This window comes from Helicoverpa zea, chromosome 21 (assembly GCF_022581195.2).
Source record: "Helicoverpa zea isolate HzStark_Cry1AcR chromosome 21, ilHelZeax1.1, whole genome shotgun sequence".
NCBI classification, from domain to species: Eukaryota; Metazoa; Arthropoda; class Insecta; order Lepidoptera; family Noctuidae; genus Helicoverpa; species Helicoverpa zea.
In genome coordinates this window covers 7,534,628-7,553,586 of record NC_061472.1, presented here as the reverse complement: position 1 = coordinate 7,553,586, position 18,959 = coordinate 7,534,628, and the positions used below count along the sequence as shown (strand labels likewise).

The 18,959-nt window shown below is 37.6% G+C and overlaps 1 protein-coding gene across 9 annotated transcripts in view; it reads right to left on the bottom strand.

The window, feature by feature from the left end:
• Positions 1-1,743: 1,743 nt before the first annotated feature.
• Positions 1,744-18,959, bottom strand: part of LOC124640611 (tight junction protein ZO-1) — a 124,305-nt gene continuing 107,089 nt past the window's right edge. For 5 of the 9 annotated variants that reach the window (XM_047178452.1, XM_047178455.1, XM_047178456.1 and 2 more), the window contains 13 exons: positions 16,935-17,159; positions 16,431-16,602; positions 15,901-16,007; positions 15,337-15,492; positions 13,975-14,099; positions 13,562-13,693; positions 12,373-12,501; positions 9,098-9,233; positions 8,669-8,812; positions 8,207-8,309; positions 7,749-7,824; positions 4,221-6,919; positions 1,744-3,134 (listed from right to left, as the gene is read on the bottom strand). In XM_047178452.1, coding sequence (XP_047034408.1) covers positions 2,911-3,134; positions 4,221-6,919; positions 7,749-7,824; positions 8,207-8,309; positions 8,669-8,812; positions 9,098-9,233; positions 12,373-12,501; positions 13,562-13,693; positions 13,975-14,099; positions 15,337-15,492; positions 15,901-16,007; positions 16,431-16,602; positions 16,935-17,159 — 4,428 coding nt within the window. In that variant the 3' untranslated portion in view covers positions 1,744-2,910. Of the gene's footprint in view, positions 3,135-3,651; positions 3,730-4,220; positions 6,920-7,748; positions 7,825-8,206; positions 8,310-8,668; positions 8,813-9,097; positions 9,234-12,372; positions 12,502-13,561; positions 13,694-13,974; positions 14,100-15,336; positions 15,493-15,900; positions 16,008-16,430; positions 16,603-16,934; positions 17,160-18,959 lie in introns of all 9 variants that reach the window. The other 4 variants (XM_047178453.1, XM_047178454.1, XM_047178459.1 and 1 more) reach the window with 4 other exon arrangements.

The following is an 18,959-nucleotide window of genomic DNA, read 5'->3' as shown; positions in this document are numbered from 1 at the left end:
CTCTTTCTGCGATATTCTGCGCTTTAGCTACCATTAGCGTCATATAATGTGCTACGACCTTTACCCACGTAGGGCTGACCCCGGTGTCAAGTAAAAAAAAGTAATGAATCCGCCATTGGATTACAACGACATCACTGCTTAAATCATGTCTCTAATTCACATAGTCATTCGTACGTGTTTAACTTGACATAATATTAAAACTATTGTGACAGGGAAAGTGGTTAAACAGAGCCATGATTTAATTACCTACCTATGTAGGTAGTTGGATGTGTGGGTGAAAATTACTCAACCGATACCGTACGTCATTGTTTCAACGTCACTCAAGATCAAAAGGTTTTGAATTAACAAATTATTTCATTAGAAAAGATGAATAACTATATCACTGTCGGTAAGTACTACGTACTACTACAACTACTACACAGGGCAACTACGTTGTGGTATTACATATTTTTTTAAAACAAACGTATAGCCAATGTTAAATCCTTCCTTCTAAAACCATATTCACTGAAAAGGAGCGTTGATCACTATGATCGATCAGTGACCTCAGATAAAAATAACATTTAGCGAAACACGCTCTTAATGAATTGGAAACATTGTAGATTGATGCCTGTCAATCCATGTTGGTGAGAAATGGCAAATGTTTTTTTTATTGAGTTAGGTATGACAGTGCAAAATAATAACAAGGCGTTTTGATTCTAACATTGTGTAGGTACTCGTAGAAATTTCTCTTGCCGCTGAAACATTTGCCTTTCGGAAACCATCACTCCTCACTGCGTTCTTTAAAAGGGCCTTGGCATTTTCCGGATGGTGGACACTCCATACGCAGCATGGTCTTTGTCGGACAAGCTCACCACAATATTGAAAGTAGCTTTATGAAACATATTTCAAAAAATGAAACTTGTATGTACGAAGAGCCATTATCATCATCATCATCATCATCAGCTGGACATAGGCCTCTCCAAGTGCACGCCACTGAGATCGAATTTCGACTTTCATTTATGGCTTTTCGAAGAGCCATAGTGACGTTATATCGACAATTCCAGGAGTTAAGCATTCAAAAACGCAGCAGCATCAAACTTTGCGTATTAGAATAGTTTGTCGGACGACGGACTCATCGTAAGGAAGGCACTCACAAAGTCTTAAATTTGTATGTATCAATTAAAATTTTGTTCGCCGGCCTGGGGACTACAATGTTCGGTTAATGTTGTGCAGTGTACAACATTAACTTCCGAATTCCACAATGTAGAACCCACTTACTTTTTACACACTCGTTGCAAAGTTGAAATCACTTCATCGATTTCTAGAACCATAGTAGCACGGTAGCACAAAGTTCAATACTCGAAGTGCGGACACGATAGAATGTGTGAGAAAATCATTATTTCATACTAATGTGATTCTCGTATTCATAAGTAGTTAATTCAGTCCATTTGTTTGTCAATCACGAAATTGTAATGTAATGGGAACTGTGTTTTTTGTGATACGGATGTTACATTATGGGTTATTTTCTTTTGTTATGTTTGAAGATTTAGGATAGTTTGTTAAAGATTTAGGCTTAAGTGTGAGAAATTCTGTTCGTATGATAATTGATGTGAATAATGAGTAGGAATCGAAGCAGCGACTGGCTGCATAGTAAATGTTTCTACCAATCTTTTCATTAATAAGGAAAGTGGTAATTTTATATTTTTTTAAAATATTCTGAGATATCGGTAGGTAGGTTTAAATGTTGTGAAATGAAACAGTATATATTTTTCATTACATATAAAATTTAATTATCATGTCAAAGGTAAACTCATCGTTATCACTAATAACAAGAAATATACAGTGTGTTGGAAAGAAGACCAATACAATCATAGTTGACTCTTATTCGCATGAGCATAAGGTTTAAAGTACTTTAGCAAATTTTAAAATTAAAGCTACTTTTCCATTCAGCTGCCTAAACTAAGCAACTTCGTCGAAATTTTAAATGGCGAGGGATACAAGACTTTAAATGAACCAATAGCTTTAAAATCATTACAAACAACGGAAGCCAAAATACAAAAAAAATAAATTTTAAATTCTAACAATCCGATACAAAATTAATTGCTTTATTAATAACTGATTATTAAATAATAATATTAGGTACAATATATGTATAAACATTTTAAACCTACTAAATAGACTTACGGTATGGTAAGGCCTCTTAAAATCAAAATCATAAAGTTGTATGTTGACGGTGATTCGCCACAATGCTCCTTATGTCGCTAAGCTAGAGCACATTATTGAAAGTCACCTAACTCTGTACATACGTCCTTTCTAAATTCATCGTTCCATAATATAAGTCTTTCACACAATATCACTCTTACGAATCAAGCTCTACATTAAGAGATTCAGTAATATAGTCTATTTTGACGAGGCCTAGCGCCACTGAGAAATCACAACTTATGTAAATAGAACCGAATACTTGATTAACTTTAAGCGGTCTTTTGTTTGCTACGAGACACGGTTGAGGACAGCTTAAAATTGTAATGAAAAGTATTCAAGCATTAATGTATAACGTGATCTAAATGTATTTTTAAAATTCTATGAATAAAAGTCTATATCTACGTTGAACTAGACGATATACGACTTATGATATTATCTATAGAAGTTACATTTCAACATTGGCGATAGACCTCAAAAAGTAAATGATAACATTACGATACTTTAGCACCACTACTAAAATAAGGCTGATAGATATAGGTGGGTATGCCAAACATAATAAAAAGCAAATTTTAATACTATAAATCAACAACCACTTTGTACTGAAAACAGTTCACTTTTAGTAAGTTTTCAGACTAATATAACAAAATATACTTTAAATGGAAGCATCGACACGAAAATGCAACATTTCAAATGCAATACGGATGATGTAAGACTCAAAATTTCAAACGTCTAAAAGTGATCAACTTTCACAGCAACAGTATTCAAAGTGGTTGTCGCAGGGAGGTGTATTTGGTCCCAATCTGTGCTGAGATGGGCTTCAGTGTCAGTGGCCTTGATCGTGAGGCCTAGTGAGGGCACAGCGTTCGCACAATGAGGCAGCCGGAGCGTCACAGGCCTCAGAAACACGAGGCCTTGAGGCCCGCACATCACTAGTGGGGACAGCATCGCTTCACCTGTTATTGGAACACAGTTTAATATATCGCAAAGAATTAAGACAAATGGGTGCTTTAGTGAAATTAGAGATTTAAATGTGCTAAGTGTAAGGATTGCAATTTACAGATTTAAGTTTTTTTTATTATTTATTTCTGAAGCTAGTTAAGAAACAGTTATTTTTTTTTGTTTATTTTAGATTTGGTTTTGAAATTTGTGCAAGGGTTTATAAATTGGCCGCTTAGGCTGTGTTGGGTAGTAGAAATAATCACGACATCGAGTTGAACACACAAACACAAATCGCAACACATTAATGCAGTTAGTAAGCAAGCGAGGCATGACAAAAAGGCGAAAAGCAAGACACGATAGTAATGGAGTTAGAAATCATAAATATATTTTCTGAAGATTTAATAAACCTTAAGTAGGTCGAATTATAAGAGATGAAGACGAATACAGCGAAAATTTTGAAACAAACAAAGTAGACGTCATTGAACATATTGTACAGTGCACAAATATCATCAAAGTTGAGTTCAAACATACTATGACGATGGATGTAAGTAGCACAGTCGACGTCTTCGCTCTTCGATTTCTAAGTACGAGTGTATTGTGTTGCAGAAACTGCGCAAATACAAATGCAATATGATTCATACAACCAATATTAGTCTTATAAGTTAGTTCATATAAAATATTTGATGAATGTGATGTGGTATTGAAGCTAAAAACTAGTGTGCATGAATACATTATATATATACATTTCTATGAAAATTATAAGGGTTTGGTACAAAGGTTAATACTATTCTAGCTAAACCACTAACCGACAAATATTAAGAAGATACTAAGTTTAGTACAGGCTTGATACACACGAATGCCCTTCATGCAATATCGTGCAATAAATATTTAAATATACATAAGAAAACATTAATCGTGTATAAAATCCAAAACATCGAATCTAACATTCGAGACAAAAATTTCGAACAGCAAATACAATTCCCAGTCTTTGTGCAATATTTCCAGATTCCAATCCATTCGCAAATATTAAATGCCAATTAGTATGTGCAGACTACGACACTACAAGGTTTTAACGCGTGCTTCGTTACAAAAGCTTTTACCATTGTCCATATCGATGGGAGGTCCCCCCACTCGCTGGCTGAGTCGCGGGTCTGACACCGTAAAATAGATCTTTTGCTTGATTCCCGGAGCTATTGCTTTTGGCGGTATTATTAATGATACACCCCATTGTCTATCTTCTAGCACCCCTCCTTCGCTATCAAATATTCCCCAAGTTGTATGTGGTCCGTCTGGCTCCACTTCTGCCGGTTTGCTAGTACCAGAGTCATTAGCATCAGATGTTGAAGGTATTACTGTAGTGTTCTGCTGAATCACAGTAGTTTCATTCTGACTGGAAGACATATTTTGTGAATTTTCTGCACTGGTCTCTGCACTCTTTTCCAATATCTGTTCGCAGAATGTCACACTTCTGCTAGGCTTATTTGTTCGATCTTGTAAATCTTGTGACGTGTAGGGAGTGCTTTGAGGTTTGTTCTCAAAGTTCATACTACACTCTGATGCATAATGCGTTTCCATAGATGTAGTCGATTCATAAGGTACAGGAACAGTGGTCACCTTGAGAGCGTTAGAAATGTGATCAGCCTTTCCATGCAACCTAGGGGCATACATCGGTTCACCTTTCAAAATGCTGGTTTCGATATTTTTAGATTTTTGTTTCTCCGCATCTGTTTTTGATTCCGTTAGACGGAGTTTCGAAAAGTCTATTTCTTGGAATGTTTCACTTTCTTTGCCTCCCTCTGCCTCCGCCTTGGTCTGATATACAGGCTCTCTACGAGATAAGTGATTAGCATGACCAAGCTCGTAAGGGCTACTTCTAGCACTACTGCTGCTAGCACTATCTTGTTCTTCAGTTTGTGTCACTTCCTTTGTTTCCTGATGAGACTCGTATATGACACTCTCTTTCAAATCTCTTTTCGACACATAGAGAGGTTCTCTTATCTTTACCGAATCACTTTCGTTAGCTTCCTTTCTAGTTTGATAAATCATTTCTTTCTTTGCCTGATTCCTTTGTTTTATTATTTCAAGTTTTTCTTCTAGTCGTATGCCATAACTTGATTCTTTTTTAGCGAGTAGCGCTGCTTTCTGGGATAAAATTTCTTGTTTTGATACGTAAGTACACTCTGCGGAGGCAGGTCTTACGTCAGGTCTCATATCCATCATTTCGTGGCGAGTGCTGTATTGTGTGTCAGAGCAACTAGATTTAACTTCAGCTCTTGTAGCATATGGTGACTCGGTTTGACCAAGTCGGGCCATCATTTCTGTTCGTGTGGCATATGGAGGCTCACTCATACATTTGCTCATAGGTGACACTCTCCCGGGAAAATTCACGGGTGTTTGTAATCTTCTGTCTGGCCTTACACCATAATGATTCTCATTCCAAGACGTGACAGGTGGTGGCTCGTATGTCCTCTTTCCGTAAATGGGTTCCTTAGAACTTTCCATTCTCTGTTTCAGCATTTCTTCTTTTGTGCTGTAAGGAGATTCGGAAAATCTCTGTCGTAACATTTCTTCTTTAGTCGCGTATGGACTGTCTGGTGTTAGCCTCGTTCGTAACATTTGCTCTTTACTAGAATACGGAGATTCACTGTAAAAAGAATCGGATTGCTTTGATATGTCTTGTTTGTTTGTGTACATACTTTCTCCCATTATTTCACTTCTAGTTGCATATGGGCTTTCTCTGATACATTCTTCTCTTGTAGCATAAGGGCTCTCTCTAACGCAATCTGCCCTGGTAGCGTACGGACTCTCTCGAATGCACTCAGCTCTTGTAGCATAAGGACTTTCTCGAACACATTCTGCTTTAGTTGCATACGGACTTTCTCGAACACATTCTGCTCTAGTTGCATACGGATTTTCTCTAACACACTCTGCTGTAGTTGCATACGGACTTTCTCTTATACATTCAGCCCTGGTAGCATAAGGCGAATCCATAATTGGCATTTGCATAGTATGCCTGTTTCCGTAAGGATTCTCAAAACTCTGGTTAGACATTTCAGATCGACTGGCATAAGGGGTTTCTGTAGAAGTGTCATACACTGAAGTATAGGTCCTTCGAGGTTTAGGAATAGGATCATAAACAATATGATCCTTGCTTTGGTATAACGGTTCTGGAGGTAACGGTTGTGTGGGGTGAAATGGTTCGTGTTTAACTTGTTGTTGTCTTTGGTAGATGGGGTCTATTTTGGTTATCATATTAAAGCTGGACGTCTGTCCGTAGATGCCTCTCCTATTATACTCTATGAGAGAATTCTGTCTACGCAACAGCGGGGTAACTTTCGGTTCTGTTTCTATGTCACACATGGAATTTTGCCTTCGCAGGCTTTTCATGACCGGTTTAGCATCATAATCTCTGACGGTACAGATAGATCCGTTTCTTTCATCACAAAACGAACTCTGCCGTTTCAGAATTGGCTTCAATACTGGCTTTTCACAAGAAGATGAGTTGCTACGTTGCAACATCTGATTTCTAATTTGTTGGTTTCTCATGTGTATGCTCATATCGCTGAGGTCAGACCTCTCTCGTCTTAACATCGGCATCTGAGGCATGTTCTGTCTCTGTTGCAAGTCACTTTCGCACAGTGACTTCTGTCGAGACACCTTTTGTGAATTTTTCGTTTTCGAACGGAATAGATCGAGGACGGCGTTTTTAATGAACGATGGTTTTTTAGATAATTTCTTTTTAGTTTTTGGTGAGAACGTCTCGTCGCGCTCCACACTCGAGTTCATGGCATCTGATGAACTGCGGACACCCACAACCAAACACCCTCTTAGTTACTTAATGATAGATAATAGGACATATCAGATTATTCAACATGAAGTGAGCACAAGAGTATCGAAAATGAAACTAATAACGGAACAATATTGAAATCTCTGAAATGTCCCAATGAGCATGACAATTTTCAAAATATGAATTTTGTGATTCTAAAAAAAGCATATTGAAATAATGATCTGGAAATTTCAAAGAAACATTAATACAAATATTTCATAGATATATGGCATGTTACAGAAGATAATCCTTTGATGAATGTAAATGATCATGAAATTGGAAAGTACATGAAATTAGAAGATCTAAATAAAAAGAGTTGAGGAATACATATTGAATTATATAAAAGTAGTGAAAGAGAAAAAGAACTTAATTCAATATGCTTTTATAACACAATCAAGTTGCACTAAAATGCAGACACGCACTGCCAATAGTTTGTTCCGAAACAAACAGCTAAATATCTAATAGATTACAATGTTATTACAATTTACAGACTAACGCCCCGATATAGAGATATATGTTACAAAATATATGTATAACTGTTTATATACCACATACAATACCATAGCTAATACTGTGGCCCGACAAGACAATGTTAGTCGACTGTGAAGCGATTGGTGTTTGCATGTTAGAGCAAATTGTACAGGGGCTGACGATTCTTAAGAAATGAAGTTCATAAGACTTGAAAATAAAAACATGCATTTTTTTAAAGAAATTCTTGACTGTCTGGACATGTTTTGTGAGATTGTAATAATGTATTTTTGGGATTGATAGTGTAATTCACGCAGATGATGTTGTGGCTTACCTTAAATTGTGCATATGTTGAGGTTTCCTGTAAAGCTCGAACGCTGATCCACGTTGCTCTCTACTACCTGCTAAATCTGGAACAGTTGTAGACAATTGAAACAAATTGCAGATAAAATATATTTCCGATGTCCGGAAAGACAGGTTGGATTGTAAATAATAACAAAGAATGTCCTTGGAAATATATCCGTTATTACCATAGTAACGAAATTGATTGGTGACCAATTTTGGGACACTTTAAACTTAGAAAAAAAGTACAACATTGACTAGAGAGCCTAGAATTTAGTCTAACAAGTGAGTAACTTGAGTAGTGGTCAGCGAAAGCTCGCCTTAATGCTTTTGATAAATTAGATAACTTGTAATATGTCCTAGATCAACCATCGTGTGTCTCTTTCTCATTATAATAAATGTACATGAGTACTTATAGTGATCTATGTATGTTTTCAAGTGTGGACTTACCTATGAGATGTGGGTTGTGTGGTAGGTTGATAGCTCTGTGGTGTGACGGAGGCCCCGAGTAGGGCGGTGACTGCGGCGGCATCTGACCTCCGTACATGTTTTGCTGTAATTATATTAACCGATTAGGACCAAAGTACTTCTATTGACTACTAAAGAACTTACAAGTCATTGTTTTTTCTTTCTAACAGACTAGACGGAATTTTATTTTGTATACAACATGTTTTAGAATAAAAAGCTCAGCCAAGTTTTACCATACGGCGTGAAAACATCAAAAAAAGTTTTAAATAGGGACATGCCAAATTCCAGAGTTACGAAGCAATAGACATGCCAAGTGACATTTTAGTTGGGCTTTTTTATAGAAAGTGCAAACCTATTTAATTTATTTTTCAAGAAAAGTTTTTGAATTAGGTACTTAATTAATTATTATTAGCAAGTTAATTGTGCTGTAGTGGTGTACATTACCTGTTGATAATTATTATGGTTGTGCGGCCTGTGCGCGGGCTGCGAGTGCGAGTGCTGGTGCGAGTAGTGAGGAGCACCCGGGTACCCGCCTGGGGCTGCGGGTCGGGGGCCCGGGGGGCCTGACGGTGGGGGCGGCTCCATGCTCTGTGGGGGACGGGGGTGTTAGTGAAGTGTGCGTGTATGTGGGGATTTTCGTTGTGAAAGGTTTTGACAGTAGGACAGTATTGAAGTTTTGATTGGTGATAAAAAAAAAAACATGCGTAACTATAATAAGTATCTATTATTTTTCCACTCAAGATTTTCTACCATGTCTTTCTGGTGTCACGACATATAAAATACACAATAAAATTTCAAACTACAAAATAATATTAACAAATAATGTCACACCAAAATTTCGAACTACAAAAAAAACAGCACGTATTATCTTACCCCATTCCTAGGATGGTGCGAGTTGTCTGGCGGGCGGTAGTGCTTGGGCTTGGGCGGCGGCACCGGCTTGTACGGCGGGACGGGCGCTCCGCCGCGACCGCTGTAGTCCGCTTGAGATGCCGAGTTTGTGCGCCCACTGTACATGCAAAAAAAAAACATATCCAAATAAAACGTTTTAAGTTCTGATGAGAAATCGATCACTGTAATTGGTCGAGAAACATATAAATTTACAAAAAAAAAAAAAACAGTCTATACCAGCCATACTCAACCAGCGGCCCGCGGGCCGCCTGCGGCCCGCTGCGCTTTTTTTTGCGGCCCAAGCCACGTTAAGGGCCCAAAATTACGTAAAATTAACGTATTTATTAATTCACGCATTTACTCATGTTTTCTCCCTTAATGCGTACACACAGATCACACTTGAGTGCGCTCGGAGTTAAAAATGTATTTTCTGTGGCGTGCGTGCGGGAACCGATGAGTGCGACAGTGAGACCGCTGAGCCAAGCGACATCGCCCTGCCCCCGCCCCTGCCGCACGCGCGCCCGATCCCGCGCGTCGTCTGTCACTCATCATCGGTCAGATATGCGCTGCGCTTGAAACAATAGTTTTTCGAACGTAGTAAAAGTCACGGTTACCTTACGTTACGGCTGATAATTAGTTTTTACGTTATTTGTGACGAACATTTAATCAAAATGGCTGGTGTATCTTCAAAGAGCAAACGTAAAATTTCTGACGAAAATAGATTATTTCAAGACAATTGGGAAGAGGAATATTTTGTTGTTTTGAACAAAAACGGTTCGGCAACATGTTTAATATGCCGCGAAAGTGTGATATTAAAAAAATATAATATTATGCGACACTACACTACAAAACATAAGATGTTCAGCAATAGTTTTCCAGTTGGGTCTGCATTGCGAAAAGAAAAGTTGCACTCCTTCAAAAGGTCATTGCAGCAACAGCAGAATATTATGGCAGTCTCAATGTCACAAGATACAGCGGTGACAAGAGCGTCCTACGAAATTTGTTACTTACTAGGAAAACATATGAAACCATTTACTGACGCTGAGATAGTGAAAGAGTGTTTTATAAACGCTTCAAATATATTATTTGACAAATTTAGTAATAAAACGCAGATAATATCGCAAATCAGGCAACTACAGCTCTCAGATTCTACCTGCGTCAGGCGAATTGAAGATATTTCGAAGCATATTTCTGACCGTATCATAGATGACTTGAAGAATTGTAAATATTTCAGCTTGGCATTTGATTCGAGCACCGATGTCTCCTCGACGTCACAATGCTCAGTTTTTGTACGGTACTGTACGGAACAGAGTATCGTTCGAGAAGATTTTCTGAAGTTTCTGCCCATGAAAGGTCAAACCAGAGGAATTGATTATATTGATACTATTTGTACTTTTATGGATAAAAATAACATTGATATCAAAAAAATGGTAAGTGTTTGCACCGATGGATGCCCATCTATGACTGGAAGCGACGTTGGGTTTATTTCACTATTGAAAAAAAAATATGACCTTAAAAATCTTCTATCATTTCACTGTATCATACATCAAGAAAACCTCGCAGCACGTACTACTGTGCCAGAAATTGACGCCGTAATGAAAACCGTTGTAAATATCGTCAATTTTATTAGAGCACGAGAACTGAACCATAGAAAATTCAAGAGCATGTTACAAGAATTAAATAGTGAGTATGGCGATGTTCTTCTACATACCGGAGTGCGATGGCTGAGTAGGACAAAAGTTGTAGAACGGTTTTACGCTTTAAGGCACGAAATAATATTATTTCTACAACAAAATAATAAAGTTTATAAAGAACTTGAGCAAGACAGTTGGTGGTGTCTTTTAGCGTTTCTTTGCGATATAACAGAAAAACTTGGTGAACTTAATCGTCGATTACAAGGTGAGCATAAACTTATTTCTCAAATGGCAAGTAAAGTGTTTGCTTTCGAAGACAAACTTCATATGTATATCGAAGAAATAAAACATGAAAATCTTAATAATTTTCCAACATTGATAAAAGCTCAACAGGATGGAATTAAGGTTTCCCCAGAAAATCTGGTTTATATTTCTAATTACTTATTTTCATTAAGCAACGAATTTCAGAAGAGATTTCAGGATTTACGTAAAATAAAGAAATGTCTTCTTTTAATTGAAAATCCTTGGCATTTAGAAGTAGCCACTACCACAGAGCTTGCATTATTGGGTTTTGATAATGTAAAATTATCTGATGAGCTGATTGATTTAAAAAATGATACGAATCTGGAGGCGATTTTTAAAGAGAAAAGAGAGACACATCAATATGAAGAATTTTGGAAATTAGTACCGGATAGCTATGAAACGTTAAAAAATTGCGCAAATTTACTCTTGACATTGTTTGCATCAACTTACCTATGTGAATCCTCATATTCAAAAATGAAATATGCAAAAAATGTCTACAGATCTCGGCTTACCGATTCGCACCTAGACGACGTCTTGAGAGTAGCATGCAGTAACTATGTGCCTGATTTATCAAAAATTGTCAAAAATTTGTTACAATGTCAAAAATCACATTAATTGTTATGACAGAAATAAATGCTAATTTTTTTATTATATAGTTTTATTTAACTGTCGCATAATCTTTGCTTCATCACTAGTAACAAATGCGAAAGAAACCCAGTCTGTCTGTTACGCTTTCGTGAATAAACCACTGAATCGATTCTGATGAAATTTGGTACATAGATAGACTATTCGCTGATGACGTAGGTGACATAGGTATGTAGGTAAATTACTGCGGCCCGCAAGGTTAAACAGTAGCAATTATGTGGCCCAGGGTAGAAAAAGGTTGAGTATAGCTGGTCTATACCATTGTGTTCTAAAATACTGCCGCCTCTATAAAATTAGGAAGTCTGTGGTGTGTGGCAGTTTTTGTCCCTTCTTGCGAAGTGTGGTAGGTACCTATAATGGACGAGGACAGTCAAATATGTACCTACTAAAAGTCAATCAGAAGATGACTTGATACTTGAATGTCGGTCAGAGGGTCAGACAGACCCTCATCATCATCATCTCAAACATTAAACGTCCTCTACTAAACCTAGGCCTCCTTCACTGATTTCCAAAGAACCAGTTTTTGGTGACTAGCGTTTCGCTCTTACCTGAGACCTTTGTCCTCACTGCTTTGAAAAAGTTTAGTTTTAACAGTGGTGCACACTGGGCTATATTCTGCCTTATTTAGCATGCAAATATTAAAAATTACCTGCAATTTCTATATAACAAGCAGACCTGTACTTAGCATGATCATTAGTAGGCACGTTGGGCAGTGAGGGTCCGCGCGCGTGCATCGGTGTGTGCGGACTGTTGCCGTTCATCGGGGGCGGACGGGAGGACTGAGGGCTGCGGTATTCTGGCGGCCTGGGGGATCAGAAAATTAAATTTGATGTGGCTACTTAAATATCTACTTTGTATCTAAACAAAGTTAAACAAGCATTTTGACGCTGAACAATTGTTTAAAGTTCGTTTTTCAAAAAATCTTTGTTGATTTAGAATAGAATGGTGTTAAATGGACAAGATTTATTTGGTTATAGATATCAGATATGAATAAGGGGATATTATACCCTGAAAGAAACCTGTAAAATCCCGAAACTAACTTCCAAAGATAATAATTAAAAATTCATAAAAAAAATCGGTTCACTAAGTGATAGCAAAGTTACATTAAAGCTTTTGCGACCACATCTTAGTGTAAATGGCGATAAAATGATGTACCCACTTTTTATTAAACTTGATCATTTTGAAACACACTTCAACAGCACCACTTTCTTTATCATCAACTACCAACACAACGTATCACCATATTTTAAAATTAACTAAAAACTACATTAGTAATATCATCACCAAAACATCTGCCTTTTCAAACTGAATAATACTGGCTGCGTAGGCGCATTGTACCAAGTAAACTGAAGTTAGTAATATAATAGTTATTGTAAAGACATATCGACCAGTGCGAAGGTAGGCACAAGTTAGTTCTATTGTCCAAAATCTTTTGTCAATGGTGCGGTCAGTTGACTGCAACCTTTTTTGGGATTAAGGCAAAGCTTTTGTGCTGTCTTTTTTCTTTTGCACAGCATGGTACTTTTGAATCGGAGTTTGTTAGAAGATGTAGTTGTAGATTTTGCACATTGAGTATCTATAGGTAACTTTTGGTGCACATTGTGTATCTATATTGTGTAACTTATTTTGAGGTTTATAATTTTCTTTCAATTTTAATTATTTAATCTACACCTTTAAGAACCCGTCTTCAATAATGCATATATGTACCTAAAACCTTCTCCTAAGTCTGCCAAATACTATGCTAAAGACCACATAGAAACATACAGACTGTGGGCACCTCCTGTTTTGAAGTTGGTTAAAGAGGCATTACAGTTTATATAGCTAGGTATGTTTAGCAGGTATAATAATAATAAATGAAACTGACCTGTATCCATTATCTGGACTTCTGTAATCCAGTGAGTTGTGTTCATGCGAGTTGGAGTTTCTCTGTGGACTCTGCGTCATGTTGCTCTGGGACATGGCCGTCGGGTTCGGAGGTGGGGGTGGTTCCATTTTACTGCAACAATTATACAAGTATTACCAAAAATTTTAGTTAAATCAATGTGATAGATAGCCCAGTGAGTCTTTGATTAACTACTAATGTAACTATTCTATGTTATATAATTTGTGATGTCTGAGTGCATGTAAAGGAAATAATTTTGAGGAAACCTGGGCTTAGTCTGAAATCCGCCTCGACCAACGATCGACGCTCATCCCGTCTTTGTATGAAAGCAAGACAAAAGAGTTCTGTATCCTGCAAAGGGACTGTAAAAAAATACAGATTTTATGTCGACTTACATGGAAGGAGGTGCAACTTTCAGGTCATCAGGTGCGTTGGGCGGCAGTCGACACGAGCCTACTGCCGAGCCGTTGTTTGACGCGCCGCTGTAGTCGTACGATGAAGTGCCGTCATATGAGCTCTGCTATAGATACGAAGAAAGAATAGGAATGATGACAGTAATCAAAAATCATTAAAATAATATATTTATTAAATTAAACTTGAAGCTTGGAATATAAAACGCGCATTGTTTTCTTTGTTAATAATGTGATTAATATGTATTTTTATAAAATAAAATTACGAAATAAGGCAATCCGCCATGATATCTTGAACACCAATCAGAGCTCGTGACGTCATTTCTCAAAACAACTCGCGCGAAAGCGCGCGAACGTCACATTTCGTTATTGTGAACTTCCACTGCGATCTTTGTTTTTAATTAATTAATTGTTTATAACACGAGTTATGGAGCCCGGATTTATCAAGGCAAACAGCGCTAATTTGCCTAGAATTGATATCATAATGCTGGGAAAGATTTTGGCATCAAATAAAGATTTTTGTTCAGCTGAATTTAGAAATGTTAAAACTTCCATGTAAGTATACTAGTTTAATTAAAAAACAATGAGAGATGAAACCTAACCTCGAAATAGTTATTTACATTATAAACTATGCTAGAATCTAGAGAACTATGTAATAACTTACATCAAAGTGATCTTCACAAAAAAAAAAGTTGTACCCTGGGCAATATTGCTTTTGAATCTCGCCTTGCAAGTTTAAGCCACTTGTTTCGTATTTTTTATTGTGAGGAACGTACACAAATAACTTATCAGGAGTTGTTTTGGATGTGTTCTTACACTGGGGGACCCCACAACACCTATGCACTTTCGAATTCATATTTAATAACACAAAAAACTGAATTATTGCACGAGCGTTGTTTACTTGCGTCTTGTAATTTCAGTCGTGACGTCACAAGTGACGACATGACACTGACAAGCGTTTTCGCGCCGGATTCAAAGTGGACAGAGAAAAATGCAATTATTTGATAAAAAAAACTTAAATATAAATAAATAGACGTATACCTACATCATACAAAGGAATTTAAAAATTTGTCATCATGCCTATTCTTAATTAGAATTAAATTAAATACTAATTGTTTTGGCTACATGTACCTGTAACCTTTTTTTTGGTTTAGGCAGACGTAATATTTTCGCGATGAAGTTGAAGTCTATTTTGGCAATTTAGGAACGCTTTGCTAACCTCGACTGTTTCTTACTTCATTTTTTTTAGTTAAAAGACCTTTTCATCTTTTATTGTGTTATTTTCACAAACACAACCAGCAGTTTTTTCATCTGAATCAGTTATACATAATTTCAAGTTCCACTTACCGGATTAGAAGGATGTCGATGCCTATCCAAGGACCCTTGCCCCTGACTAGGCTGTATGATCATGCTGGTCGGTCTCGCGGTGTACGTAGCTGCCTCATCACTGCCCCCGTCCTTAGGAGGACCAAACAGACGCTCTTGAGCACTTGGACGGTTCCCCTAAGAAAACAAATAGTTATATATAAAACTCGCTAATCGATTTTTGCAGAAATAGTTAATACTGGGGGTAAAGTCATCGATATAGATAATGTCAATATACATAAATAAATGAAAGTTAGCTGCTGCAAGATGCTAATAGATTGCTTTTCTTTCGTGCTGTATTTGTACATAATTATACTTTAAACCAGTAATCTCCAAAGGAGCGTAAATTCATTTGATATTGGTCTCTTCAAGTCTTGCCAATTCATCATCATCATATCGGCATATTGCCGTCCTTTGCTGAACCTAGGCTTTCCCCAGTGAGCGCCAGTGTTGCAATAATGCCATATTAATTTTCAAAAGAGGCTCGAATTTTTCCACAGAAGAATACTTATTAGAATTATTGGGACTATAATATGGTATACTTACAGGAGTGTTATGTCGCATGTTGTGCGGCGGTCGGGCGGGCGGCGGCGCGGGCAGCAGCACGCCGCCCGCCGGCCGGCTCGCCGTGCTGCGCGGGGGCAGCTCTGGTACTGCCGGGACACCACGCCTCATTATAATATTAATCGGTATAGCGAAATTAATCTAGTAAGACCCTCGAGGGTAGCTAATGAATGATTGAGTAAGTCAACAAAGTTTAAAAGTAAATCTTGATAGCTTGATTAGACTAAATTGATAATTTGCAATATTATACAGCAACAGTGGCTTGGCAAAACTGAAGTTCCGTGGACCACCGCTTAAGCATTGAGTGGTCCACACCACGGGAGACTTAGTTGCCATAGGTCAACATCTACATGACAAGTCAAAGTTGGTGGTCAGGATACCAAGAGTTTTGAAGTGGGAGTGGTTCGTGGACCCCCGGTAAGTCAACCGTGGTTTACTGGTGTACACCTGCATGATTTTGAAAACCATTGTTCTAATCAATGTACAGAAATCATCAATATTGTCGAACTCACCGGTTCCATACAGCGGGGAGTGTGGAGGTGAATGCGTCATAGGATTGCACTGCTGGTAGGGCGGTGCCTCGTTGTTGCTCATGCTGTGGCCCTGGTTGTGGTTCACGCCGTTCGTGGGAGCCCCATTCGTGGTGGCCGAGAAACCATACTTGCTGTCTCCGTAACCGCCTTGCTGTTGGCCCAATTGGGTGTTTTAAGTTACTACAATTAATATGTATAGGATCAAATCATGCTAATTATGTACCTAACTTAAAGAAGTACATGGTACTATCTTCGCATTAGGAGTGACTGTTTATTTAATGAAGATGTGTTGAAATACGTATATAAAAAAGCTTTCTTAATTTCAAATGGATTTAGTTAGTTTTTATTTAAAGACTATTATGACTTCTTGATTCTGAAGTAGGTACTAAAAAAATTCTCATCTTTCCGTTTTGATTTTATGTTCGAAGTATTCTATGATGAAGATAAATAACACAGAAATAGACAAGACAAACATCTACAAACCGTATAAGGAGGTGGCACAGCATCGGCCATATGGTTGATATCGTCGTCCCGATCCATGTTGTCTTGTGTCGTAGCTATCGAGGGGTCAGACGAGGACTTGACGAGTCTCGGCGCAGGCGGCGGACTCACTTCCAAGTCACTTTCAGGACTCGACGCGTAAGACAGTCTATTCTCAGTACTCGAAGACATTGAGAACAAAAAGTCGTCGGACAATGGCTCTGGCCTCTGTTTCGTCAATTCCCAATTTTCGCGTATTTTCGGCCATTTCGGTTCGCAGCGTCCGGCAGGGTGGGTTGTGGAATGGGGTGACAAGACAAGACAAATGAATGATTGCATATAACACATTACAGAAACTAAAAACGGGGTTTAGCGTCTGTGAATGATTAATGGTATTTTTGGGGTTTTACACACTTGGTAATCGATATTCAAAATCTCTTGTTGAAACTTAAAAAAATAAAATTAAAACGTGTCTCACGTAGGGCCAAATCGATTATATATGGGAGCAAAATTTTGAATATCGATTTATTAAAACACGTGTGGTATTAACACTGATAAACTTGTGACAAAATTTACAAAAAAACACACTGGCAGTAAATCTTGGACTAAAACTAATCATTAAAATAAATAAAATACATACATATTATAAAAATGATATAAGCAAATTAATATAAAGCGATAAAGCAGCCAATATACAGATAATAAGCTAAGAAAATAGTGATGAATACTTGTGCTAAAACTAGAATGGTAACTTTGGTTTACTTTGTTAGTACTAACTCTAAGTCTAAACATACCCTAAATGCTGTTCAGATATCGGTTTACTGATGACAGGAATTACGTCTCTTTCGGCTTCAGATTTACTTTCATTCTCAATTTTATCTATCTCTTCTAATTTTAAAGTTGGAAGAGACAGGTTTCTGTACTTATTCAAAGTTCTTAATGCAGGGCTAGGCAACGTTCGCGCTTCGCTAAACCTCCCCGGATCACCAGTGGGCTTTTCGCTACATTTACAATTCGGGATCCTACACGTTTGCCTCAACGGTCTGTCTAATGTTTTCAATAACGGCTTCGGATTCTCTTTTTGAAGCCGTGCCTTCCATTCAGGTACTTCGTTTGTCTTTTTTATTTCATTATCGGTTTGGAAAAACGAAGCGGGTCTATATTGATCTGACATTGGCACCACAGAAGAAGGTCTTTGAACATTTTGTAGAGGAGACTTAGTAGTTGTTTCTAAGACGCTGTAAGGTCGAAAACTCTGACTTGGATAAACATTGCTTTTGTTAAATATCTGTGACAGTTCTGGACTACCATTCAAAGGAGGTTTCAATTTAGGATTAATCTTCCTTTGGTAATAATTCTGCCTGTCATCGTAAGGGTAACTAGCTAAGGTATGTCTGTTTTTAGTAGGGTAAGTATTTGGCACACTGTAAGCATTGTTAGGCATGCAAGGGGTTAGAGTTTCAGAGTAGTAGTATGGTACTACATGATTTCTGTTAGCGTCATACAGATGGTCGTGATGTTTAGTGCTGGGGTTAAGGTTCAGAGGGGGGAGGTTTTGGGGTGAACTGACGGGACGTTGGGGGGATTGGGGATACATGTTCAAGGGATAGGAGATGGGGTAAAAGGCTGGGTACGGCGAAGGAGGAATTGGGAAGTAAATGTCCGACACCATTTCAACGTGCTACACCGCCGCAAGACAGAACAGAAACGAATTGGTTAATATATAATGTTTATGATCATAGAAATGTTGATACAACTAAATGAAGACACTAGTCGAGTGTGAGTTGTATCTACATTTTAGACATTGATTAAACAAAGTATAAAGATACTAGGAGACATTGAGAGCACATATAATTTACCAAATGCACCAAATTGCCTTTACCAAGCAACCATCTTGAAGCATGATGCGTTTACTGTTGTAATAGACGAAAACGTTAACATTGAGAAATGAAACCCATAGAAAATGGAAAGTTACATATAGATAATACGAAAATAATGTAATTATAAGTAATAATCAACATCTTATAC